The following is a 24,554-nucleotide window of genomic DNA, read 5'->3' as shown; positions in this document are numbered from 1 at the left end:
AGAGCTGCTAGGATTTCGGCCCAGGATGAAGCTCAGTTTGCCAAAAACCAGCTCGTCATCCAGCGAGAGCAGACGAAACGGAGGGATGCTGCTGCCGTGGTTGCCCAAGGGGAGGCTCTCCGTGTTTACACGGAGAAACTCTTTTTGAGCAGCCAGTTCTCGGCCTTTGTCGGTAGTCTGGTAAGGCTAATTACCGATAAGGGCGAGCAGGGGGCCGACGTCGTGCTGCCTCTGTATAGCCGAGAGATAGCGGCTCGGCTTCAGAATCTGCCGCTCCTTGAGGAGCTCGCTTCATCTTCGGTCCTGCTTTCTGCAGACCGAGTCCGGAGTTGTCGAGCTGATCGGGACGAGAACCTGGAGGCTATCTTTGCCTCCGTGGGACCCGTTTCACCCGCTTCGACTTACCACGGAGAGGGTGAGGCCGAGCCGCTGGAGCTGGAGGCCGAAGTCGAGCGGGCCGGGCATCCGGAGAAGGAGGCCGATCAGGAGGCGGAGGCGAGGCCGGCAGGATGCGAGGCCGAGGCTGAGGTAGCTCAGGAGAAAGAAGCTGAACCAGACCAAGGAGCCGGAGACGAAGCTGACGGAGTATGATTTCGTCTCCCTTCTCTTAGTCTAGTTTCTTCCTTGTAAAATGGCCTTGAAGCCCTCCTAGTGTAAAAAATTTTCCTTGTGAATGAAAAATTCTCTACACTTGTCTTCGTATAGCTTTTCGTACTCGCCTTTATTCCTGTTGTATTTTACTATCTGCTCGGTACAGCTGCCGAACTAATATAGCTGCTTTGTACTCAAGGAGATGGAGATACTTCACTGGAAACGGCTGTACTCTTCTGCTTTAGACGAAGCTGAGAAAAGAGCTATAGCCGATCAGACGAAGAATGACGAGCTTCTGGCTCGTTTAGTGAAGCTGAAGGCCGATAATAAGGACTTAGAGTCCGATAAGAAGGATCTGGAGGCCGAGCTGAATACGACCATTGCTGAGAGGACTGCGTACGAGGATTATATCCGTGTGCGCGGGGGAGTGACCATATCAGATGTTCAGAGTCGAGTTGACGAACTGTGGGAGGAATATCATGTACTCCGGAGGAACAATGCGCTGGAGAGCTCGGCTTGCCAACAAGTTGTGAAATCATTGCGGCGCTGGGCTTCTCGGTACAACATTGTTCTTTCTCGGCGCCCCTCCATAGAAAGATTCCTTCGGCATATCGTGCCAACAGATGCTCGCACTCCAGATCAAACCTCTGGTTCCCTTGTTCAAAATCCTACTCCCAGTCAACAACGAACTCCGGAACAGCCGGAAACGTCAAGACGAGAACGGGCTCAGGAGCAACCGGAATCGTCAAGACAGGGACGGACTGAAATTCGCCGAGGAGTCGTGACTATGAGCGAGCAAGATCAGCAGATGCTTATTGCAGAGACTCTTCATCGCCGAGGTGTTAGGACTTCTCGGGCTCGGGGAAGAGGCGTTGGGTCGAGGATATCATCTCGTCGACCTGCTTATTCTTCATCTGCTCGGAACAACCGAACTCGGCTTCCAGAGGATTTTGCAGATAGGTGGCTTAACTTCAGCAACCCTGGACAGTAGAATAGTCCTTTGTAATAGCGTAACGCCATTTTGTAGGGTAGCGGAGTTGTATGCCGAACAAGATTTGAAAAATGAAATTTTGTTTTCGCTTCTAACACTGTATTTACAGCTTAGCGAAAAAATTTCATCGTACTTGTCCTCGGTCTTATGAAGTAAACTTCTTTGACCGGACTTGGTCCTTGGTCTTATGAAGTAAACTTCTTTGACCGGACTCGTCTTTGGTCTGATGAAATAAACATCTTTGACCGGACTCGTCTTTGGTCTGATGAAATAAACATCTTTGACCGGACTCGTCTTTGGTCTGATGAAATAAACATCTTTGACCGGACTCGTCTTTGGTCTGATGAAATAAACATCTTTGACCGGACTTGGTTTGTGTTCTAATTTAGCGATTTTTGTCGCCGGGATCGAACTTTCCCTTGTCCTAATTCGGCGAGTTTTATCGCGTGGATCGGACTTTCCCAGTTAACCGAAGTGGTCTTATGCAGTAAACCTCTTTGACTAGACATGGTCGTCCCCGGTCTTATGAGGTAAACTTCTTTGACCGAACTTGGTCGTCCTAATTCGGCGAGGTTTATCGCGTGGATCGGACTTTCCCTTATTGCAGTTCGTTTCAGACGAAGTGCTTATTTCTTAAGCCGAATTGTGGTCTTGTATCTTCCTGAGAAGCTTGGACTCACAATCGTTGGCTTATTGCAGTTCGTTTCAGACGAAGTGCTTGTTAAGCTGAATTGTGGTCTTGTATCCTCCTTGGAAGCTTGGACTCACAATCGTTGGCTTATTGCAGTTCGTTTCAGACGGACTGCTTGTTAAGCTGAATTGTGGTCTTATATCCTCCTTAGAAGCTTGGACTCACAATAGTCTTTAATAATCGATCTAAAAAGGGGATCAGTCTTTAAAGAACGATATACCTTGGTACCATTTGTAAGAGACGACAAGCACATAGAGACAAAACACATAGAAAAAAAATGAAAAAGATGAAAGAAAAAAACTTTAAACTTTTTATAAAACGACAAGTAAAAGGTGCAAGTAAGAAACAAACAAATAAAAACATATACCCCTATGACCGAACTAGACACGAGACGGACTGACCGGACTGTCTCTTACAAGTGGAACTTCTTGAGGTTGGAGATGTGCCATGTTCGGGGTACTTGTTCTCCTGACATGTGAGTCAATTTATAAGACCCTTTGCCGAGGACTTCTGACACCCGATATGGACCCTCCCATGTGGGTTCGAGTTTGCCCAGCTTTTCTGCTCGGCTTACTTCGTTGTTTCTCAAGACGAGATCACCCACTTGAAATTGAAGCTTTTTCACCCTTTGGTTATAATACCGGGCTACTTGCTCCTTATACTTGGCTGCTTTTATGCACGCCAATTCTCTTCTTTCTTCGGCGAGATCTAGTTCTGCTCTCAGTCCGTCGTCATTCATTTCTGAGGAAAAATTTAGAGTTCGGGGACTGGGTACGCCGATCTCCACCGGAATTACGGCTTCAGTGCCGTACACCAGACTATACGGAGTTTCACCGTTGGAGGTTTTGGGTGTAGTTCGGTAGGACCATAGGACTTGAGGGAGATTTTCTACCCATTGTCCTTTGGCTTGTTCTAACCGAGCTTTTAACCCTTTCACCAGAATCCGGTTCGTTACTTCCGTTTGTCCGTTTGCTTGGGGATGGGAGACCGAAGTGAACCGCTGTTGAATGTTCAGCTCTTGGCACCAATTCTTGAACGTCTTGTCGGTGAACTGAGTCCCATTATCCGAGATGAGGATGTGGGGTATGCCAAATCGGCACACTATGTTCTTCCAGACGAAGTCCAATGCCTTTGAGCTCGTTATCGTAGCTAATGGTTCAGCCTCCACCCACTTCGTGAAGTAGTCCACGGCAACGATAAGGAATTTCATTTGCCGAGGAGCTTGAGGAAGTGGTCCCACTATGTCTATGCCCCATTGCATGAAAGGCCAAGGGCTTTGCATAGTGTATAGATCGGTCTGCGGCATCCTTGGGACATTTGCATGAATTTGGCACTTCGTACACTTCTTGACGAGCTGCACTGCCTCTTGTACCATGGTTGGCCAATAATATCCCCATCTCAGAACTTTTTTAGCTAAAGCTCTGGCTCCGATGTGGCTACCGCACGATCCTTCATGAACTTCTCTGAGGATGTAGTCCGTCTCTTCTGGTCCTACGCACCGCAATAACGGCTGGAGGTAAGACTTTCTAAAGAGGACTCCTTCATGAAGTTCGTACCGAAGTGCTCGGCACGTGATCTTCCGAGCTTCTCTCTTATCCTCGGGCAATTGTCCTTGATTCAGATACTGCAAGATCGGCGTCATCCAGTTCGGCGAGCTGGATGCTGAATGTACCTCGGCTTCATCAATGCTTCGATGCATTAATTCTTCCGCCTTTGAGCTCGGATCTGAGGCCAACTTACTTAAGGCATCTGCTCGGCTATTTTCCGCTCTGGGAATGCGGATTATCCGAAAATAGGAGAAACTTCGGCTGATGCTTTGCGCTTTGTCCAAATACTTCTTCATTCTCTCGTCACGAGCTTCACTTGTACCCAACATGTGATTTACTATGACTTGTGAATCACAATGGACTTTGAGAGATTTGACGAGCAGACTTTGCGCTAACTGGAGTCCGGCCAGGAGGGCTTCGTACTCGGCTTCATTATTAGTAGTGGGGAATAGGAAACGAAGTGAGTAGGTTACCTCGTGTCCGTCGGGAGCGACAAGTAAAATACCAGCTCCACTTCCCATCTTGTTTGAAGCTCCATCTACGAATCCGCTCCAGCAGTCCGGCGGCTCTACTTCGGATTCCAAGGGCAGTGCTAGTTCGGCATTGGCAGAATTCTTCTGTTCGGCAATAACAGGAATTGCTTGATCGAACTTTGCTTCTGCAAGAAAATCTGCCAAGGCTTGTCCCTTGATGGCTTTCCGAGGTAGATATTCAATTGTGTGCTCTCCCAACTCTATAGCCCACTTGGCGATTCTGCCTGATGCTTCTGGTTTGGTCAACACTTGCCGAAGTGGCAGATCAGTTAAGACGCATACCTTGTGAGCATAGAAGTATGGCCGCAGTCTCCTTGCTGCATTTACTAATGCTAGAGCAATCTTTTCCAGAGGTTGATACCTGGTTTCTGGACCTCTTAATGCTCGGCTTGTAAAATAGATGGGAAGCTGCTTTAGGCCTTCTTCTCGTATAAGCACCGCGCTGATGGTTTGATTCGATGCCGCTAAGTATAAGAATATTTCTTCGGCTTCGGTTGGAGCAGAGAGAATAGGAAGCTCGGCTAGATAACTTTTGAGCTCGTCAAAGGCCTTTTTCTGCTCGGCTCCCCACTCGAACTTTGGTGCCTTTTTCAACACCTTGAAGAACGGCAGTTGCTTTTCGGCTGCTTGGGAAAGGAATCGATTCAGTGCGGCTAGACATCCGGTTAGCCTTTGCACGTCATGTATGGACTTCGGCATTGCCATGTTCTGAACGACTTGAACTTTTGAGGGGTTTGCCTTGAGTCCGTCCTTTGAAACCCAACAACCCAGAAACTTTCCCGAATCTACCAAAAAGGTACACTTTTGGGGATTAAGTTTGAGGTTGGCTTTCTTGAGCACGTTGAGAGTGGACTTGAGGTTGTGCTCGTACTCCGAGGTGCTTTTGCTCTTGACGACTATATCGTCAACATACACTTCGACCTCCTTTCCAATCAGGTGCCAAAAAAGCTTGTCTACCATCCTTTGATAAGTGGCTCCGGCATTCTTTAAACCGAATGGCATCTTTTTATAAGCGAAAATGCCGAAATCAGTAATGAAGGCCGTTTTTGAAGCGTCAATCTCATCCATTAAAACCTGATGGTATCCTTTGTATAGATCAAGAAAACAAAAAATTTCAAAGCCTATCAGAGCTTCTACTTTTTTATCTATGTTCGGAAGGGGATAGCAATCTTTGGGACAGTGCTTATTTAGATCGGTGAAATCTATGCACATCCGCCATCCTCCTTCCTTTTTCTTGATCATGACAGGATTGGCCACCCACGAAGGATACTTCACTTCGAATAACACATCCGCCTTCAATAATTGACGGACTTCGTCATGGATGACTTGACTTCGTTCTGCCGCAAAGAGTCTTTGCTTCTGTTTTATCGGCCGGACCGAAGGATCAATATTTAAACGATGAGTGATTACCTCGGGGGGCACTCCGGTCATGTCCAACGGAGACCATGCAAAGACGTCTTTGTACTCCTTGAGGAGCTGGATGGTTTTTTCCCGAAGTAGAGGCGTTCCCGCGAAACCGATCTTGACCGTTCTGGATGGATCATCTTCGTATAACTGAACGGTCATTGAGTTCGGCTCTGGTGTGACTTCGGTAATTTCGCTTGCCTCTGACTCCGGCTGCTGTGATTGCTATGCTTGATGATGCCGATCTGATTGCTCGGCACTTTTAAGCGCAATCTGCAGACACTCTTTTGCTCTCTTTTGATCACCTCGGATGACCGCTATCCCCCCTTTAGTGGGGAGCTTGATGGTGAGATGATAAGTAGAGCAAACGGCCCGAACTGCGTTGAGCCAGTCTCTTCCCAGGATGATGTTGTACGGAGACCGAGCTTTTACCACAAAGAACTCAATCATCGTACTGGAGCTAGTAGGCGCTTTCCCCACCGTGATCGGAAGGCTGATAATACCTTCAGGGCGGGTGTCCTCCTGGGCGAAGCTCTTCAGGGGAAGCGGAGCCGGACTGAGCCGAGCTGGGTCCACTTCTAGTTTGTCGAAGCACTCTTTAAAAAGAATGCTAACCGACGCTCCTGTATCCACAAACACCCTGTGGATTAGTTTGTTTGCCACTCCGGCTTGGATGACAATGGCGTCTTGGTGAGGAGAGATGGCCGGGACGGGATCAGCATCCGAGAACGTAATCACTTCGTCCTGCTTCAGCCTTTTATGCGTTGGCTCCTCTCGATTGGAGCCTCTGCGCTCTGACTTCAGGGACGACTTGGTCTTCCCGGCAGGGAGAGCGTCGATAGTCTGGATTACTCCATCATATTGCGGCTCGTCATCGTCTTCGGGATCCGGCTGCCTTTTCGGATCCTGAGGAGCGCAGTTCGCACCTCTCTGCTTTTTATTCTTCTTTGACTGCTTGCTTTGGTATTTTTTCAATGTCCCTGCCTTCACAAGAACATCGATACCTGCAGCCAAGTTTCTGCACTCCTCGGTATCGTGACCGTGGTCTTGATGGTAGGAGCAGTAGTTATCCCGGGGTCGGCGCGCGGCTGATTTCGTCATCCGCTTTGGCTTTTCGAACAGGTCAGAGTGCAGTTCGAAAATTTCCGCTCTCGGCTTGTTCAGCGGTACGAACTGAGCGGGCGGCTTCTCGGGATTGAGACGGGGTCCCAATCTGTCTTGTACCGGAGCCTTTTGAATTCTTTCAAATGGAGTCCGGCGAGGATGCCCCTGATCGCTATGATCGGGCTTCCTTCTGTCTCCTCGGGACGATGAGCTGTCTAACGACCGTTTGCGACGGTCTGCCTCATCGGCCCGGGAGTACTGGTCCGCAATGTCCCACATTTCCTGAGCTGTCTGCGGACCGCACTCAACGAGCTTCCTGTAGAGAGCTCCGGGCAGGATTCCATTTTGGAATGCCGAGATGACAAGCAGATCGTTGAGATCGTCTACTTGCAGGCATTCCTTGTGGAATCTTGTCATAAAGTCGCTGATTTTTTCGTCGCGACCTTGACGAATGGAAAGCAGCTGAGCCGAAGTGATTCGGACTTCCGCTTTCTGAAAGAACCTCCTATGGAATGCATCCATTAGATCTCGGTAAGATCTAATGCTGCCTTGGGGGAGGCTATCGAACCACCTTCTTGCGTTCCCGATGAGCAGCTCGGGAAACAGCTTGCACATGTGGACCTCGTTGAGACCCTGGTTCGCCATGTTATATTGATAGCGTCCCAAGAAATCATGAGGATCCACGAGTCCGTCATAGGTTATCGACGGAGTTCGGTAGTTCTGTGGTAGGGGAGTTCGGGTAATATCGTCCGAGAACGGAGTCCTCAATGCTCCGTACACGGCGAACCCGACATTTCTTCGGTATGGAGGAGATGGAGTTCTCCTGTGATTCCGGTACCGAGGATTCTTTCTCCTGGAAGACATGACACTACTGCGGTAGTGACTGTCTCGTATGGAGGGAGAGGGAGAATCCGCCGTTTTCGTCTCCGGCTGCTTTTGGCTTTTTTGCAGGAAGGTTAAGAATTCCTCCTGCTTTTCAGCCAAAAACAGCTTGACAGCCTCGTTCAAATCGGGCTGCTGGGAAGACTCAGTGGGACGATTTTTGGAGCGGCTTGTTCCTCCGCCATGAGAACTGGTGGTGGATTTATCCCTAGGCTGTTTTCCAGACCTATGGGATGGATTGGCTTCCTCCTGGTTCTCACGGACAGGAATACGGGTACTCTGCGATCTGGTATGCATTTTTTGGGTGGAAAAAATGGTCAAAAATTCGCTTTATCACAAATTTGGTTCTCTGCTTCCCACAGACGGCGCCAGTGATGGATCCGCGAATTTCTGATGATGATGAATGCTCGTAAAAATAAATTACGACACGGAAATTTTACGTGGTTCGATTTACTGAGGTAAATCTACGTCCACGGGGAGAAATGGGGGCAGGTTTGTATTGCTTGATCTGCGAATTACAGCTTACAACACAGACTTGCTATATGATTTTTTCTCTAGAGAGATTCTAACCTCCTCATATCAGATCTAAGTTCTATTTATATATGGAACTAAGATCGTGGCTTGCATCTCCACCCTAAGTCGTGGATGTCGTGTAGGTCATGGCCTAAGATCGTGGATGTAGCGTAGGTCATGGCCTACGATCGTGGCCTGAGTTGACACCACGTGGTAGTGGGTGTGTTGGAAGTTGTGGAAATCCAGTATGGGTCCAATAACTCCTTGTTCGGTCGAATGCTGAGACCGAACTGCTCTGGTTGCCGATCTGGGTGTGTTGGAAGTTGTGGAAATCCAGTATGGGTCCAATAACTCCTTGTTCGGTCGAATGCTGAGACCGAACTGCTCTGGTTGCCGATCTGAGAGTAGAGCTTGATGCCGACCTGAGAGCAGAGCTTGATTGGTTGGCTTTTACCGAGCTGTAGGCTGAGGCCGAACTCCTTGGTAATGCCGAACTCATACTCTTCCTTGGGCTTTGGGCTGATGGGCCGTCATTGCTGTTGGGCTTGTTTGGTACGCACCCCATCAAAGTGCGGTAAGATCACCAATTGAAACGATGATTTGTGTTGCATGTTAGTACAAAAGGTTTCTCCCATGTTTCATAGTAGTATAATGGTAATAATAGAAAATTGAAAGCTGGTTTTGTCTCATTAACAACTAATCTATTATAATCAATTCAAGGTTCTAATGCCAGAATTATAGGTTCCCCACAAATTTCAACCCTCTTCAACATTTGAACAAATAAACAAAACCCAGGAATTAGAGAATTAGACACTGAGGTAGGTCTTAAAGGATACATAAGGTAGTAAATTCCTTCAAAGTCAGTGACTTTAGTGATGGGTTCTTTTCAAAACCAGTGTGCTGGTCTTCCTTGGGAACGTTTAGAACAAACCGACTGCAGAACAACCACAAAAGCAGTCAAGATATGTCACTACCTCTAGAATCATTTCTTTACTCCTCATCTAAATCAGCAGAGGTCAAATGAAAAAACTAATAATCTCAACAGTACATACTAAACACCAACAGTTTCCCTTCAATATCTCAATGACTTCACCTTTCCACTCAACCAAAATAACAGGAAACAACACAGTTTCACTTAAAAACACCCAAATTCATCAAATAGTCCAACAAAACCCTTCAAATCTCACTCACAAAACTCCTACTCTATTAAAAAAAAATTACAAAATCCATTCCTCAATCTCTAACCACAACTAGCATCACTTCTTATTCTAACACGCAACTTGCAGTTTTTACTGACTTTCTCAATGTTCAATTCAGCATTCAGCTGTGCAACTTGCTGTTAGCTCATCTAATCGGTGTGAGCTTTACTCAATCCCTAGCTACACCAACTCTTCCTCAAACACAACAATCGAGTTTTCCCCAACAAAAGTTAATCATGTCAACTAAGTTCGTTTCATTTTGTCATATATATGAAGAAGATTAAACTAGCATACAATTGCAGTCTCTAGATCATCTCTTTTAAGCGTTTCATCGAACACCTTTTGGAGCAATGAGAATATCAGTCTCGCTGATGCCTTCTCAGCTCTCAATGATTCATCATGACTTTCTACTATTTTTTTGACAAATTGCCATATATGATTTCTCTAAAGGCGGATTCAATACACTTGTTCTTAAACCAAAACTGATTAAATAAGCGCCACATGAAAAAAATTAGTTCAAGATATTTGCTAAATAGTAGTAGTAGCATATACTCCCTCCGCACCGCACCATGTTATTTGTGGGAAATGACTCAGTATCGTAAGCCACATGTACATCACTTCTATCATGGTGGAATTTACATATGGATTGTCATTTATGAGTGCTCAAAGTGGAGGATCTTTAAAAGATATTCAAACTAAACTGCGACTGTCTATTTAAATCCATTTTCACATGTCTTCATTTGTACACAAGAATTATCAGTACCTCTTTCACAATGCTTTCAAACTTGTTGTTGCTCATTTATATAATAACTTCGTCTTTCATTTTCACTACTCATTCATATAACCACAAATGCCTTCGTCACCAGGAAATCATGTTGCTTCAACTCAAGGATGAGCTGATCTTCGATTCTTCTCGTTCGACAAAACTGGCGCGATGGAATGAAAGTGGCGAGTGCTGCAAGTGGCACGGTGTGGAATGTGATGCTTCTGGCTACGTCGTTAGTTTGCAGCTCAACGATGAGGCCATTTATGGTGGAATTGGGGATTCGTCGAGCCTCTTCAAATTCAAATATCTGCAGAAGCTTAACCTTGCCGACAATCACTTCGACTCTGACACTGATCCCATTCCAAGAGGTATTGGAAACCTGACCTATTTGACACACTTGAATTTGTCATATGCCGGTTATGGTGGGCAGGTTCCTTCTGAAATTTCATCCTTGACGAGACTAGCTAGTCTCGATATCTCCAGCGACTATACTCTATGTCTTGAGCACACAAATTTGGAGATGCTTGTCCATAATCTAACAGAGCTTAGAGAGCTCCATCTTGATCATGTCTACATTTCTTCCTTGCATGAAAGTAAAAATTGGGGCCATATTATATCATCACATTTACCCAACCTCACATCTTTGAGCATGGTTGGTTGTTTTCTTTATGCCCCTTCGCCTAAACCCTTTTGGCAACTTCATTCCCTTTCTATTCTTCAACTAGATCAGAACGATCTTTCAGGGGTAACACTTCATGACTTATTCACTAATTTTCCAAGCTTGGCCACCTTGACTCTTTCTAGCTGTAGTTTAAAGGGTTCAATTCCGTCCACCTTTGTTAACCTAACAAAGCTGATTCATGTCGATTTGTCACATAACTCCTTCACAAGCTCACTTCCTTCTACATTGTTTGCTAACCTAACGAAGCTGATTCATGTCGATTTGTCACTTAACTTCTTGACAGGCTCACTTCCTTCCACATTGTTTGCTAACGTAACGCAGCTGATTCGTGTTGATATGTCACATAACGCCTTCACAGGCGCACTTCCTTCTACATTGTTTGAAGGACTTTCCAATCTAGTTCATCTAAATCTGAGGCGCAATTCATTCTCCGGTAACATCCCCCAATCTCGTTCTGCTCTCCCATCATTGTTGGAACTTGATCTTAGTCACAACCATTTTAAGGGCACTTTTCAACTAAGCCTTCCCAATCTCACATTGCTTGATCTATCCGGCAATAGCTTGTCGATAGATGCTGGCAACGTCAATTCAAGTTCACATGAATGTCTTAAATTAAAAGTCTTACACCTAAACTCATGTAACTTGTCCAGTTTTCCTGATTTCATCAAACATTTGGATTTGGAAGCATTGGATCTCTCAAAAAATCGTATTACGGGGGAAATACCTAGTTGGATTTGGGGAACACAACTTTGGTATTTGGACCTCTCCTTTAATCTTCTAACAAATCTGCAAAAGCCTTATTATATCCCTGCTTCTGTTCGCGTCGTATACTTGCAGTCTAACCAGCTTAGGGACGAGTTGCATCTGCCCATTTCATTTGAATCTGAACTCTTTTACTTGTATCTTGCTGATAACAACCTAAGTGGATCGATTCCAACCTCCATCTGTAATGCCACACGACTATATAATCTTGACTTGTCTAGAAATAAATTAAGTGGACCAATTCCAACTTGCCTATGCAATGCCACACAACTCAATTCTCTTAGCTTGTCTGGAAATAAATTAAGTGTTATAAACCTTGAGGAGATCGATTTGAGTCGTAACAACATCAGCGGCAGCATACCCCCTTTCCCACTTGTAAGGATTATGGTGCTTGATCTGAGTCAAAACAACATCATTGGTAGCATTCCAGATATTTTCCGTACGGATTATTTTTGTATGCTACGTTATTTGGATCTTAGCTATAATACTTTAGAAGGGAAGATCACAAAGTCTCTTGAACATTGCATGTGGATGGTGTACATGAATGTTGGGAACAACATGATAAACGACACTTTCCCATGCATGCTCTCATCTGGCTTGGCTGTTCTTGTTTTGCACTCCAATAGATTCCATGGGCAAGTAAGATGTCACATCAATTGGCTGAATCTCCAAATTCTAGATATATCTTCAAATCATTTTAGTGGAAGTCTTGAGTCAATCAACTTCTCTAGTTGGATGACTATGGAGCTACCTAGTGATAAGAGAGGCGTCACTAGTTACAAGTTGCCTAGCTCCATGACATTAATCGTGAAAGGGCAAATGGTAGATTTTTACAAGATTTGGAAAGATTTTAGTACCATTGATAGTTTCTATGGAAAGTTACCAAATGCAATTGGTGATCTTACGTCACTTCATCATCTTAACTTCTCCCACAATGCCCTCAATGGAAGCATCCCAAAGTCATTTGTTCAACTGAAGAATCTCGAATCACTCGACCTCTCTGTGAACCAACTAGCAGGCTCGATCCCGGAGGAGCTCGGAGGGCTCACATTCCTTGCACACTTGAATCTCTCCTACAATATGTTTGTTGGGGCGATCCCAAATGGTCGTCAAATTCAAACATTCTCAGCTGATTCATTTGAAGGAAATTTGGGGCTATGTGGTTTGGCTCTCGACATAAGCTGCAGTAATAGTAATGTACCACCACCGGGATATGATGAAAATGGGGAAGAGAAGAGGGAGATACAGTGGGAATACGTGTGTGCTGCGGTTGGATATGTTGTGGGAGTAGGAAGCATTGTGTGGCTACTTTTATTCTGTCGAAGCTTCAGAGAGAAATACTTTGGCAAAATTGAAGAGGTTGTTGAAAACATGTTCATTGCCAGAGACATGAGAAGAAGACGTGCAAGAAGAGCAGCAGCAGCAAGGAATCGAGTCAGGAGGCAATAATGTTGGAAATGTTATCTGCGTTTTATGTAAGAGAGTGAAATAAAAGGAGTTTAGCTTAGCATGTGTGATTCCCTGTGTGTTTATTGAATCTTGGAATGGAATGATGAAAGAGAAGGCAGTTTGTATTATTTTCACAGAAAGAAGCACTAAATGAAATATTATTAGAGTTGATTTGTGGTGCATGTTAGTATTTTGCAAAACTTCATTCAATGAAAATGCAAAATATTTGCTTTAAAAAAAACTTCCATCATACCTCTGCTACAAAAATACTCCATCAGGGGAAGGGATTGAAGATTCAAAACTGTACTCTCACTGAGCTTTAAACCCTTTTGACAAAATCTTGCAATATTGTATTTGCTGCACCCAACAATAAATATGCAACTCTGAGCTAATAAAAACATCACAAACACTAAATATACACAAACAAGTATATAACTATGTAGAAGATTAGAAGATGATGCTGACATTTAGAGGCCCTTTCTATCAGAAAATGAGCTTTTTATGTTAGTCTAAGAGAAGAAGTCCAAAAAAGAACATTTGTGTTACAGAAAAGGATAAGGTTTACCCACATCTAATTTATCAAGTTAGGAGTGATCGGGCCAGGTCCACTGGCTAAATGGGGTGATTCGGGCCAATCCACTTGTCCTGAATCTTGTCAAATCATAAATATATGGCCCAGCCCGACCTGACCCAAAATGGAGCTACCTCATCAAAAAAAAAACAAATTGTACTATAACTTGATATTGGATCCTAACAATGTGATAAATTTCAGCAACACAAATGTTCATTTTTGTGAGACAGATTGAATCCAAGTGTAGTAAACATAAAGGGTTGATTTGATCATTTGGTTTGTTGTTACAAACATATACTCTTAGAATTTCATTTCATCTCTTCTTTCAAGCTCACTTTATCGAAGTTAGTACTTCCTCCGTCCCCCATTAGGAGTCCTATTTCATGGCTGCATGGGTTTTAAGAAATGTTAAGAAAAGTGAGTGAAAAAAAGTTAGTGGAATAAGGGTCCCACTTATATATATATTACTAGTGGAATGAGTTAGTGGAAGATGAGACTCTATTACCATTTATGGTAAAAGTGAACCGGGACTCCTATTCGCGGACGGACTAAAATGGAAAAACGGGACTCCTATTCGCGGACAGAGGGAGTAACTGTTTAAAGTAAGACTTAGTCTTTTCAAGTCAGTCTTGAAGTCCATGGTGCGTAGTCATGTTTTAAATGTCAAACTTGGCTTCTTATCTATACTTGTCACCATAAATAGCATTGGACCAATCTCTCTTCAATCAACACGCTAAAATTTTTGTCATTTTTGATCACATTTCTCCTGTTACATAACCCATAGTGATTTCATGGGATCAACGCATAATTTATCAAGTTTGGAGGGATCAGGTTGGGTGGAATGCGAGTCAATCACCTTGTCCAAAATCTTGTCGAACATAAATTTATGGTTCGGCCCGGCCCGGCCCAAAATCAACGCAACTCATCAAGCAATTATATACCCAAGATATGTCATTGGATCCATATGCTCAATCTTGAATTTTTGGGTTGGGCCGAGCAGCTAATTTAGCTAATATTGATGTTGGACACATGGACATTGGATTCACTTTGCAGCTCGATGGTGAGTCCATTAATACTTTAATCCCTCAATCTTTTATTATATACTATAAAGGGTTGATTAAAGTATGATCCATCTCAGTTCTATCTAAGATTTTGTTTTGAGAGCTAAAACAACAATATGATTTTGATCTTATTTCACAATTGAACACATGCTACAAATTGTAAATAAAGTACTATGAAATAGCTTAAGTCATCATCGCATGTAATAAATGAATAAAATATCTCAAATTATGGTCGTATATCACAAGTCTTTCTAATTTTCTTTGGTTTTTTTCGTGGAAAACCGCATGCCATCTTTTAAGACATTGCAAAGTTTTTCTCCAATTAAGACTACTAATGTTTCAAGATCCATTATTCCAAATTGACTGACCTAGAAGACCTCAAGTCAATTGCTAAGTCTTTCCAATTGATTGCACCAAATTTACAAGTAGTTCAAAAATTTGCTAAAGTAATACAAGTACTTATATATCCTTTTGTTCCATGTTATTTGAAGGAAATGAATCAAGTTATTTGGTACAATTCGAAATAAATACGACTCAAATAACTTATATAAGTTATGATTCTAAGTTCCAATTTAAATAACTCCATATTCATTAAAAAATAAAATATTCTATGAACATTTAGGCTAACTCAAAAAATTGTTTTCATGTATATAGCCGTGTTTGTGGTCTTGTAGAAATTAAAATATTGAAATATCGTTGTGTCATTAACCACTAATCTCTTATGGCCAATTAAAAGTTGTAATCGTGTTTGTGGAAATTCCTGGATTAAGACTTAAGGACCTCAAATCAACTAAGTATTGTGAACCACATATCACTTCTTCTATCATTGTGGAATTTACTGTTTACATATGGACGTCTTTAGTTTTTAGTGCTCAAGGGGTGGTCCTAAAAATATATCCAACTAAACTGCGATTGTCTATTTAAACCCACATTCACATATCTTCATTTGTGCACAAAAAAAAAAGAATTATCAATATCTTCTTTGACAATGCTTTCAAACTTCTGGTTGCTCATTTATGTACTAACTTCGTCCTTCTTTTTCACTTCTCATTCATATAATAACAAATGCCTTCGTCATCAGGAAATTTTGTTGCTTCAACTCAGGGATGAGTTGATCTTCAATTCAACTCTTTCGACAAAACTGGTGCGATGGAATAAAAGTGGCGAGTGCTGCTTGTGGCATGGTGTGGAATGTGATGCTTCTGGCTATGTCGTTAGTTTGCAGCTTGATGATGAGACCATTTCTGGTGGAATTGGTGATTCGTCAAGTCTCTTCAGATTTAAATATTTGCAGAAGCTTAACCTTGCTGATAATCACTTCGACTCTTACACTGATCCCATTCCAAGAGGTATTGGCAATTTCACTTATTTGACACACTTGAATTTGGCATATGCTCGTTTTGGTGGGCAGGTTCCTTCAACATTGTTTGCTAACCTAACAAAGTTGATTCATGTTGATCTGTCAATGAACTCATTGACAGGCTCACTTCCTTCTACATTGTTTGAAGGTCTTTCCACTCTCGGTCATCTAAATTTGGGGTCCAATTCATTCTTTGGTAACATTCCCCGCTCTCTTTTTGCTCTCACTTCATTGTTGGAACTTGATCTTAGTATCAACCAATTTAATGGCACTTTTCAACTCGATAACTTTCGAAGCCTTCCCAATCTGACATTGCTTTCTCTATCCGGGAATAGCTTGTCAGTAGATGTTGGCAACTTCAATTCGAGTTCATCTGGTGGTTTCCAATTAAAAGTGTTAGACCTAGCTTCATGTAACTTGTCCAAGTTTCCCGATTTCATCAAATATTTGGATCTTGAAAGATTGGATCTCTCAAACAATCATATTGCAGGGGAAATACCTAGTTGGGTTTGGGGAGCACAACTTGAGCATTTGGACCTCTCTTTTAATCTTTTTACACATATGCAAAAGCCTTACCTCATCCCTGCTTCTCTTCGATTTCTAAGCTTGGACTCTAACCAGCTTAAGGGCAAGTTGCAGCTATCCATTCCACTTGAATCTCAACTTCTATACATATACATTGCTAATAACAGCTTAAGTGGCGAGTTGCAGCTACCCATTCCATTTATGTCTAATGTAGAGGACTTGGTTCTTGCTGATAACAATTTAAGTGGATCAATTCCAACCTCCCTTTGCAATGCCAAACACCTCCGCTCTCTTGACTTGTCTGGAAATATATTATGTGGCAGCATACCCCCTTGCCTACTTGGAAACATTTTTGCACTCGATCTGAGTCGAAACAACATCAGCGGTAACATTCCAGATGATTTTTCTATGGGTTGTACGCTACAATCTATTCATCTTAATAACAATAGTTTAGAAGGGAAGATCCCAAAGTCCCTCAGTAGATGCCTGTTGTTGTACATGAATGTTGGGAACAACATGTTGAACGACACTTTTCCGTGCATGCTAGCACCGAGCTTGCTTGTTCTTGTTTTGCACTCCAATAGATTCCATGGGTACTTAAGATGTCCCATCAATTGGCCAAATCTCCAAATTCTAGACGTATCATCAAATAATTTTAGTGGAAGTCTAGAATCATTCAATTTCTCTAGTTGGACGGCTATGATGCTACCTAGCGATGGAAAATTGAGAGGCAGCACTTATAGCAGCATGTACAGCTCTATCGTGACATTGACTATGAAAGGGCAAGACGTGGAGCTTCCTTACATTTGGTTAGACTTTTGTATCATTGATTTGTCTTCCAATAATTTATATGGAAAGATACCCAATGCAATTGGTGATCTTACCTCACTTCATCAACTCAACTTGTCCCACAATTCCCTCAATGGAATCATCCCAAAATCATTTGGTCAACTGAAGAATCTCGAATCACTCGACCTCTCAGTGAACCAACTAGCAGGCCCGATTCCGGAGGAGCTTGGAGGGCTGACATTCCTTTCAAAATTGAATCTCTCCTACAATAAGTTTGTTGGAGCGATCCCAAATGGGCGGCAAATTCAAACATTCTCAGCTGACTCATTTGAAGGAAATTCGGGGCTATGTGGTTTCCCTCTCGACATAAACTGCAGTAATACTAATGTGCCACTACAGGGATATGATGAAAATGGGGAAGAGAAGAGGGAGATAAAGTGGGAATACGTGTGTGCTGCAGTTGGATATGTTGTGGGAGTAGGAAGCATTGTGTGGCTACTTTTGTTCTGTCGAAGCTTCAGAGAGAAATACTTTGGCAAAATAGAAGAGTTTGTTGAAGACATGTTCATTGCTAGAGACATGAGAAGAAGACGTGCAAGAAGAGCAGCATCAAGGAATCGAGTCAGGAGGCAGTAGTGTTGGAAATGTATTTAGTTGTGTTCATCTTTTTATATCTTTTTTTTATTCTTTTCTTCATGAGAGAATCAATAGTGGTTTCTCATCTACCCAAGTCAAATAGTTTCTTTGTTTTGATTCAATTGAATGTAATAGGTAGAGAGTCGAGCGAAATTATAAGCTCCCTTCCGGGTTTTCTTTGTTGGTTCTTTCCCGGATTGCTAAAGAGAGTCGAACCAACCCTAGGGCCTAAGTTGATTATAAGGACCTTGTATTCTTTATCCCTTGAGAAATACAACAAACCTTTAATTATTTTGTCACATCAATTTACTTTCAGTTTCTATTTCCTTGTAAAAACCCTAATCTCCCAAAAACCCTAGCATTTCGAAAGTGATATCTCACCATGTTAAGGATGTATTCCTTAACCTCGCACAAATTCCTCCGTGAGGTCGCGGGAACGTTTGCCCGTCAATCGCACACGACAAGAACTAGGATCAATTCCTCCGTGAAGTCGCGGGATTCTTTGCCCGACGATCAACGACGATAGGAACTAGGGTTTTGGATTGTAGAAGAAAGGAAAATAGCGTGAATTATATTATTTCATGAATTGAATAATGAGAATGACAATAGTCCTATTTATAATACTCCTATCAATAACCTAACTTGGTGAACAAGATAATAACGATATGGAAAAATATATGATAATATAATAATAGAGATATAATAGATATTTCCGAAGATATACTCCTTGAAGAGCATCCACATCCAAGCCAGAATCAATTTCATCTAATATAGCAAATTCCGCACCAAGGACCGCAAGCTGTAAAATCTCATTGCGCTTTTTTTTTCCACCGCTGAATCCTTCATTCACATATCTGTTTAAAAAGTCTGTCTTCATATTGACGAGCTCAAGCTTAGGTGCCACGTAGCCATAAAACTCAAGTGGACCAAGCTCTGGTAATCCAAGTTTCCTCCTCCTAGCATTGTAAGCCATATTTAAGAAGTTAATATTGCTTACACCAGGAATTTCAACTGATGATTGAAAGCTCATAAATAATCCAGCAGTAGCCCTTTCCTCAGGTTCCATCTCACGCAGATCAAGCCCTTTGTACATTACACTTCCTCCTGTAACCTCATAATCTGGATGACCAGCAAGGACCTTTGCAAATGTACTTTTCCCTGAGCCGTTCTTCCCCATCACAGCATGAACCTCTCCATGGCGGACGGTAAGATTAACGCCATTGAGGATAGGCTGCTTGGACTCGGCGATGACAGAGGAGAGGTCTTTGACTTGAAGCAATAGGTCAGTGGTCGAGGATGAAGGGGCCTCGATGGCGACGGAAGCTGATGGCTGCTTGCCGCGATCCCCGTCGCCCTTGACCGTGTATCTGGCCCCTGAAGATGCACCAGGTTGGGTTGCCTGCTGCGGCCCACGAATTGAAGAATCGTCGCCAAACCCTAATCGCGGTATTGACGCTACCGCCGGTGGCGGCGTCAAAACTGCTCTCTGCCGCCTCGATTCCTCTCTCCCCCTCTGCCAATCCGTGTCTGGTGGATCGGGGTCGGGTCGCGGCGGTGGTTGTGCGATGGCCGCACGCCGTTTCGACGCGTCGATCCTCCACGGCTGGTCCGAATAGCGACCGCCCTCATTGTTGAATATTGCCTACAATATTTGACTTTTGTCAAATGTTTCTAATCCCACATCGGTGGATGTTAGGGAATTGGGGGGTAAGTTGCCTATAAAAGGAACTCCCCCCCTCATTTGTAATTCATCCCAAAATTGTACTCTTCTCCATTTAAATATATAAGTGGGCTCTGCAGAGGGTGCTCGGAGACGTAGGCAATTTGGCCGAACTCCGTTATCAAAGTTCCGGGTGTGTTCTTTCTTTATTATCTATTTTGTTCCGCATTTATTTCTGGGTTTATTTTTTGTAGTAGTATTGTATTCAATATTATTTGCGGGTTTGGTAGTAGTGTTTTGTACGGTTCTTTTGGGTGTTTTTATATTGTGATAAATACACCAACTGATAAATTCTGTTAGGAATCTGGTATTTAAGAGGGACAGTGTCCTCGCCTGTCTTTCCAAAGAATTTATTTGGAGAAGTAATTTTATCGAGTAGACCCCATTGGGTTAACTCTAAAATTACTGAATCGGTTCATTTCACTATTTGAGAGAAAATTACCCGGTTTTCTCAACAAGTGGTATCAGAGCCAAGGTTCGTCCTTGGTTCTATTTGTTTGTAATATTGAATACTTTATTTTGAGTCTGTAATGGCGGGTAATGATCAAGAAAACAAGGCTAGTTCTTCGTCATCGTGGTCGAGGTTTCCACTGTCAAATATGAAATTGACGGTGGAGATATTTGACGGTACTGGCCATTTTGGTATGTGGCAGGGGGAGGTTCTAGACTCTCTTTTCCAGCAAGGTCTTGACATTGCCATTGAAGAAAAGAAACCAGAAGATATAGATGATAAAGATTGGAGTACCATAAATCGGTTAGCTTGTGGAACAATTCGGTCGTGTCTATCCAGGGAGCAGAAGTATGCTGTCAAGAATGAGACTTCTGCACATAGATTGTGGAAGACACTGGAGGACAAATTTCTGAAGAAGAGTGGTCAGAATAAGCTCCTTATGAAGAAAAGGTTGTTCCGATTTGAATACCGATCAGGTACCACTATGAATGAACACATTACTTTGTTTAACCAATTAGTAGCAGACCTGCTAAATTTAGATGTGAAATTTGAGGATGAGGATCTGGCATTGATGTTGTTGTCGTCTCTACCTGATGAATTTGAACATCTGGAGACCACATTACTCCACGGTAAAAAGAATGTGTCTTTAGATACTGTATGTTCTGCTTTGTATAGTCATGAATTGCGAAAGGCAGATAAAATGAAAGGCAAAGCAGTTACAGATGAAGCATTAGTGGCAAGAGGTCGTCAACAAGGCCGATCAAAGGAGAGAAGAGGAAGGTCCAAATCGAAAAGGCGAGTTGCCAAAGATGAGTGTGCTTTCTGTTATGAGAAAGGACATTGGAAGAAAGACTGCCCAAAGTTGAAGAAGAAAGAAAAGGCTTCGCAAGATGCAAATGTTGCTGCATGCAGAAATGATGCGGAGTCAGATTGTTCTTTGACGGTTTCACCTTCAACATCGTATCCAGACGAGTGGATATTGGATTCAGGTTGCACCTATCATATGTGTCCCATCAGGGAGTGGTTCTTTGATTTCGAAGAACTCAATGGCGGACTTGTTTACATGGGGAATGACAGTCCATGTAAGACAGCCGGGATAGGCTCAATCAAGCTACGGAATCAGGATGGATCCACTAGAATTTTGAAGGATGTGCGGTACGTGCCCCAGTTGAAGAAGAATCTCATCTCATTGGGGGCCTTAGAATCTAAAGGCCTAGTTGTGATGATGCGAGATGGAATTCTTAAAGCAACTTCAGGAGCATTGGTGATGCTGAAAGGTGTGAGGAAGAACAATTTGTATTACTACCAAGGTAGTACAGTTGTTGGGACAGTAGCAACTGCAACTTCGAGTAATAAGAAGGATGCAGAGGCAACGAAGCTTTGGCATTTGCGATTGGGACATGCTGGTGAGAGATCATTGCAAATTCTCACCAAGCAAGGATTATTGAAAGGTACGAAGTCTTGCAAATTAGAGTTTTGCGAGCATTGTGTTCTGGGAAAACAACGAAGAGTGAAATTTGGCACTGCAATCCATAATACGAAGGGAATTCTGGATTACGTACACTCAGATGTGTGGGGACCTGCCAAGACTCCGTCACTTGGAGGTAGACACTATTTTGTCACTTTTGTTGATGATTTTTCCAGGAGAGTTTGGGTGTACACTATGAAGAGCAAAAATGAAGTCCTTGGGATTTTTCTGAAATGGAAAGCTCAAGTTGAAAATCAGATGGGGAGGAAGATCAAGGTTCTCCGATCAGACAACGGTGGAGAATACAAGAGTGATCCTTTCCAAGATGTATGCCAGGAGTGTGGCATAGTTCGGCACTTCACAGTGAGAAATACACCACAGCAGAATGGAGTGTCAGAGCGTATGAATCGAACACTAGTGGAGAAAGTTCGTTGTATGCTGTCTAATGCTGGGCTAGACAGAAAATTTTGGGCTGAGGCCATCACATACGCTCAACACATTGTCAATCGTTTGCCATGTTCTGCCATTGATGGCAAGACTCCTTTAGAGGTATGGTCCGGTAAACCAGCAACTGATTATGATTCTTTGCGTATTTTTGGTTCTATTGCATATTATCATGTGACTGAATCAAAGTTGGATCCACGTGCAAAGAAGGCTTTGTTTATGGGTTTCAGTGCTGGTGTTAAAGGATATCGGTTATGGTGTTTGGAGTCTAAGAAGACGATTGTAAGTAGGGATGTTACCTTTGATGAATCTTCCATGTTGAATAAGGTAAATCCAAATAGTAGTGATACTTCGCAGCAGGTGGAGTATACACCGAAGCAGGTGGAGTTCGAAGAAGCAGTTGTGATCCCAACTACGAACACCACAAATGACTCTCCTATGGAAGAAGAAGAGTCAGATGATGAAGAGGTTACACCCCAAGAACCTTCGCAGCAATCAGAGCCAATTGCAGTCAGGCGAACGAGGCGGGAAAATAAGAAACCTGCTCGATTTGCGGATATGGTAGCATATGCGCTTCCAGTTGTTGATGATGTTCCATGTATCTTTTCGAAAGCTATTGAAAGTTCAGAAAGCGATGGTTGGAAAGGTGTTTTGGAAGAAGAGATGCAATCTCTTCAGAAGAACAAGACGTGGAAGCTGATGCCATTGCCGAAAGGCAGGAAGGCAATTGGATGTAAATGGGTTTTTGCAAAGAAAGAGGGATTTCCTGACAGAGATGATGTTCGCTACAAAGCAAGATTGGTAGCTAAAGGCTACGCCCAGAAGGAGGGAATTGATTACAATGAGGTATTTTCTCCTGTTGTTAAACATTCCTCCATTAGAATTTTGTTGACTTTGGTAGCGCAGTTGAATTTGGAGCTAGCTCAACTTGATGTGAAGACCGCGTTTTTACACGGTGATCTGAAGGAGGAAATCTATATGACCCAACCGGAGGGATTCAAGGTTGCTGGTAAAGAAAATTGGGTTTGCAAATTGTACAAATCGTTGTACGGATTGAAGCAGTCTTCAAGACAGTGGTACAAACGGTTTGACAAATTTATGAAGGATCAGATGTACACAAGAAGCAAATACGACCACTGTGTGTATTTGCGCAGACTTCAAGATGGTTCCTACATCTACCTACTCTTGTACGTTGATGATATGCTGATAGCATCAAAGAGCCAAGTTGCAGTGGACAAATTGAAGGCTCAATTGAGTAAAGAGTTCGAGATGAAGGATTTGGGGGAAGCCAAGAAGATTCTCGGCTTGGAGATAACAAGAGATAGAGAAGGAGGCAAGCTTTGGCTGACACAGAAGCAGTATTTGACCAAAGTACTACAGCGTTTTGGTATAAATGATGATTCCAAACCTGTAAGTACCCCACTTGCTCCTCATTTGAAACTTTGTTCTCAATTATCTCCAAAAACGGAAGATGAGCGAGAATATATGGCGAAAGTTCCCTATGCTAACGCAGTTGGAAGCTTGATGTATGCAATGGTGTGTACAAGACCAGACATTTCACAGGCCGTTGGTACTGTGAGCAGATATATGCATGATCCAGGAAAGGGTCATTGGCTAGCTGTGAAATGGATTCTGCGGTATATCAAAGATACTGTAGATATTGGTTTGTTGTTTGAGCAGGATAAATCACTTGGTCTTTTTACAGTTGGATATTGTGATTCCGACTATGCTGGTGATTTGGATAAGCGAAGATCTACTACTGGGTATTTGTTCACTTTAGCGAGTGCGCCAGTTAGTTGGAAGTCTACCTTGCAGTCAACGGTAGCTTTGTCTACGACAGAGGCAGAGTACATGGCCATTACTGAAGCTGTGAAGGAGGCGATTTGGCTTCATGGGTTGCTGAAAGAATTAGGTGTTGGTCAGAAACAACTCGAAGTATATTATGACAGCCAGAGTGCTATTCATTTAGCAAAGAATCAGGTCTTTCATGCAAGGACGAAGCACATTGACGTTCGCTATCATTTTGTGCGGGAAATTCTCGAAGAAGAGGAAATTGTCATTCGAAAGGTTCCAACTTTGGAGAATCCTGCAGATATGTTGACCAAGGTGGTGACGAGGGTCAAGTTTGAACATTGTTTGGACTTGGTTAATATTCTGCGATTTGGAGTTGGTGCTTGACTGCGCCAATATGAAAGCACCGCGAGTCGTCTGTTTGGATGGAGAAGATTTGTGTTCGGTGGGATTTGAAATTTTGCCAAGGTGGAGATTTGTTGAATATTGCCTACAATATTTGACTTTTGTCAAATGTTTCTAATCCCACATCGGTGGATGTTAGGGAATTGGGGGGGTAAGTTGCCTATAAAAGGAACTCCCCCCTCATTTGTAATTCATCCCAAATTGTACTCTTCTCCATTT

General features: G+C 43.0%; 3 protein-coding genes across 3 annotated transcripts; 2 read left to right on the top strand and 1 right to left on the bottom strand.

Annotated features, from left to right (window-relative positions):
- Positions 1-10,207: 10,207 nt before the first annotated feature.
- On the top strand, positions 10,208-13,285 carry LOC121762974 (receptor-like protein 35). Its single transcript, XM_042159001.1, has one exon. It carries the CDS (start codon positions 10,229-10,231, stop codon positions 13,112-13,114), a length of 2,886 nt encoding a protein of 961 aa, XP_042014935.1. The 5' UTR covers positions 10,208-10,228; the 3' UTR covers positions 13,115-13,285.
- A 2,421-nt stretch (positions 13,286-15,706) lies between these two features.
- LOC121761618 (receptor-like protein 47) lies at positions 15,707-18,289 on the top strand. Its single transcript, XM_042157244.1, has 2 exons — positions 15,707-15,764; positions 15,851-18,289. Coding segments are annotated over exons 1-2 (2,208 nt in total). The 5' UTR covers positions 15,707-15,762; the 3' UTR covers positions 18,057-18,289.
- A 404-nt stretch (positions 18,290-18,693) lies between these two features.
- LOC121760952 (ABC transporter I family member 6, chloroplastic-like) lies at positions 18,694-22,456 on the bottom strand. Its single transcript, XM_042156539.1, has 2 exons — positions 22,439-22,456; positions 18,694-19,698 (listed from the first exon to the last, which is right to left on the bottom strand). Exons 1-2 carry the CDS (start codon positions 22,454-22,456, stop codon positions 18,694-18,696), a joined length of 1,023 nt encoding a protein of 340 aa, XP_042012473.1.
- Between the last annotated feature and the right edge of the window lie 2,098 nt (positions 22,457-24,554).

The sequence above is a fragment of the Salvia splendens genome, chromosome 13 (genome assembly GCF_004379255.2).
Source record: "Salvia splendens isolate huo1 chromosome 13, SspV2, whole genome shotgun sequence".
Taxonomy (NCBI): Eukaryota; Viridiplantae; Streptophyta; class Magnoliopsida; order Lamiales; family Lamiaceae; genus Salvia; species Salvia splendens.
This window is presented reverse-complemented; position numbering and strand designations above follow the sequence as displayed.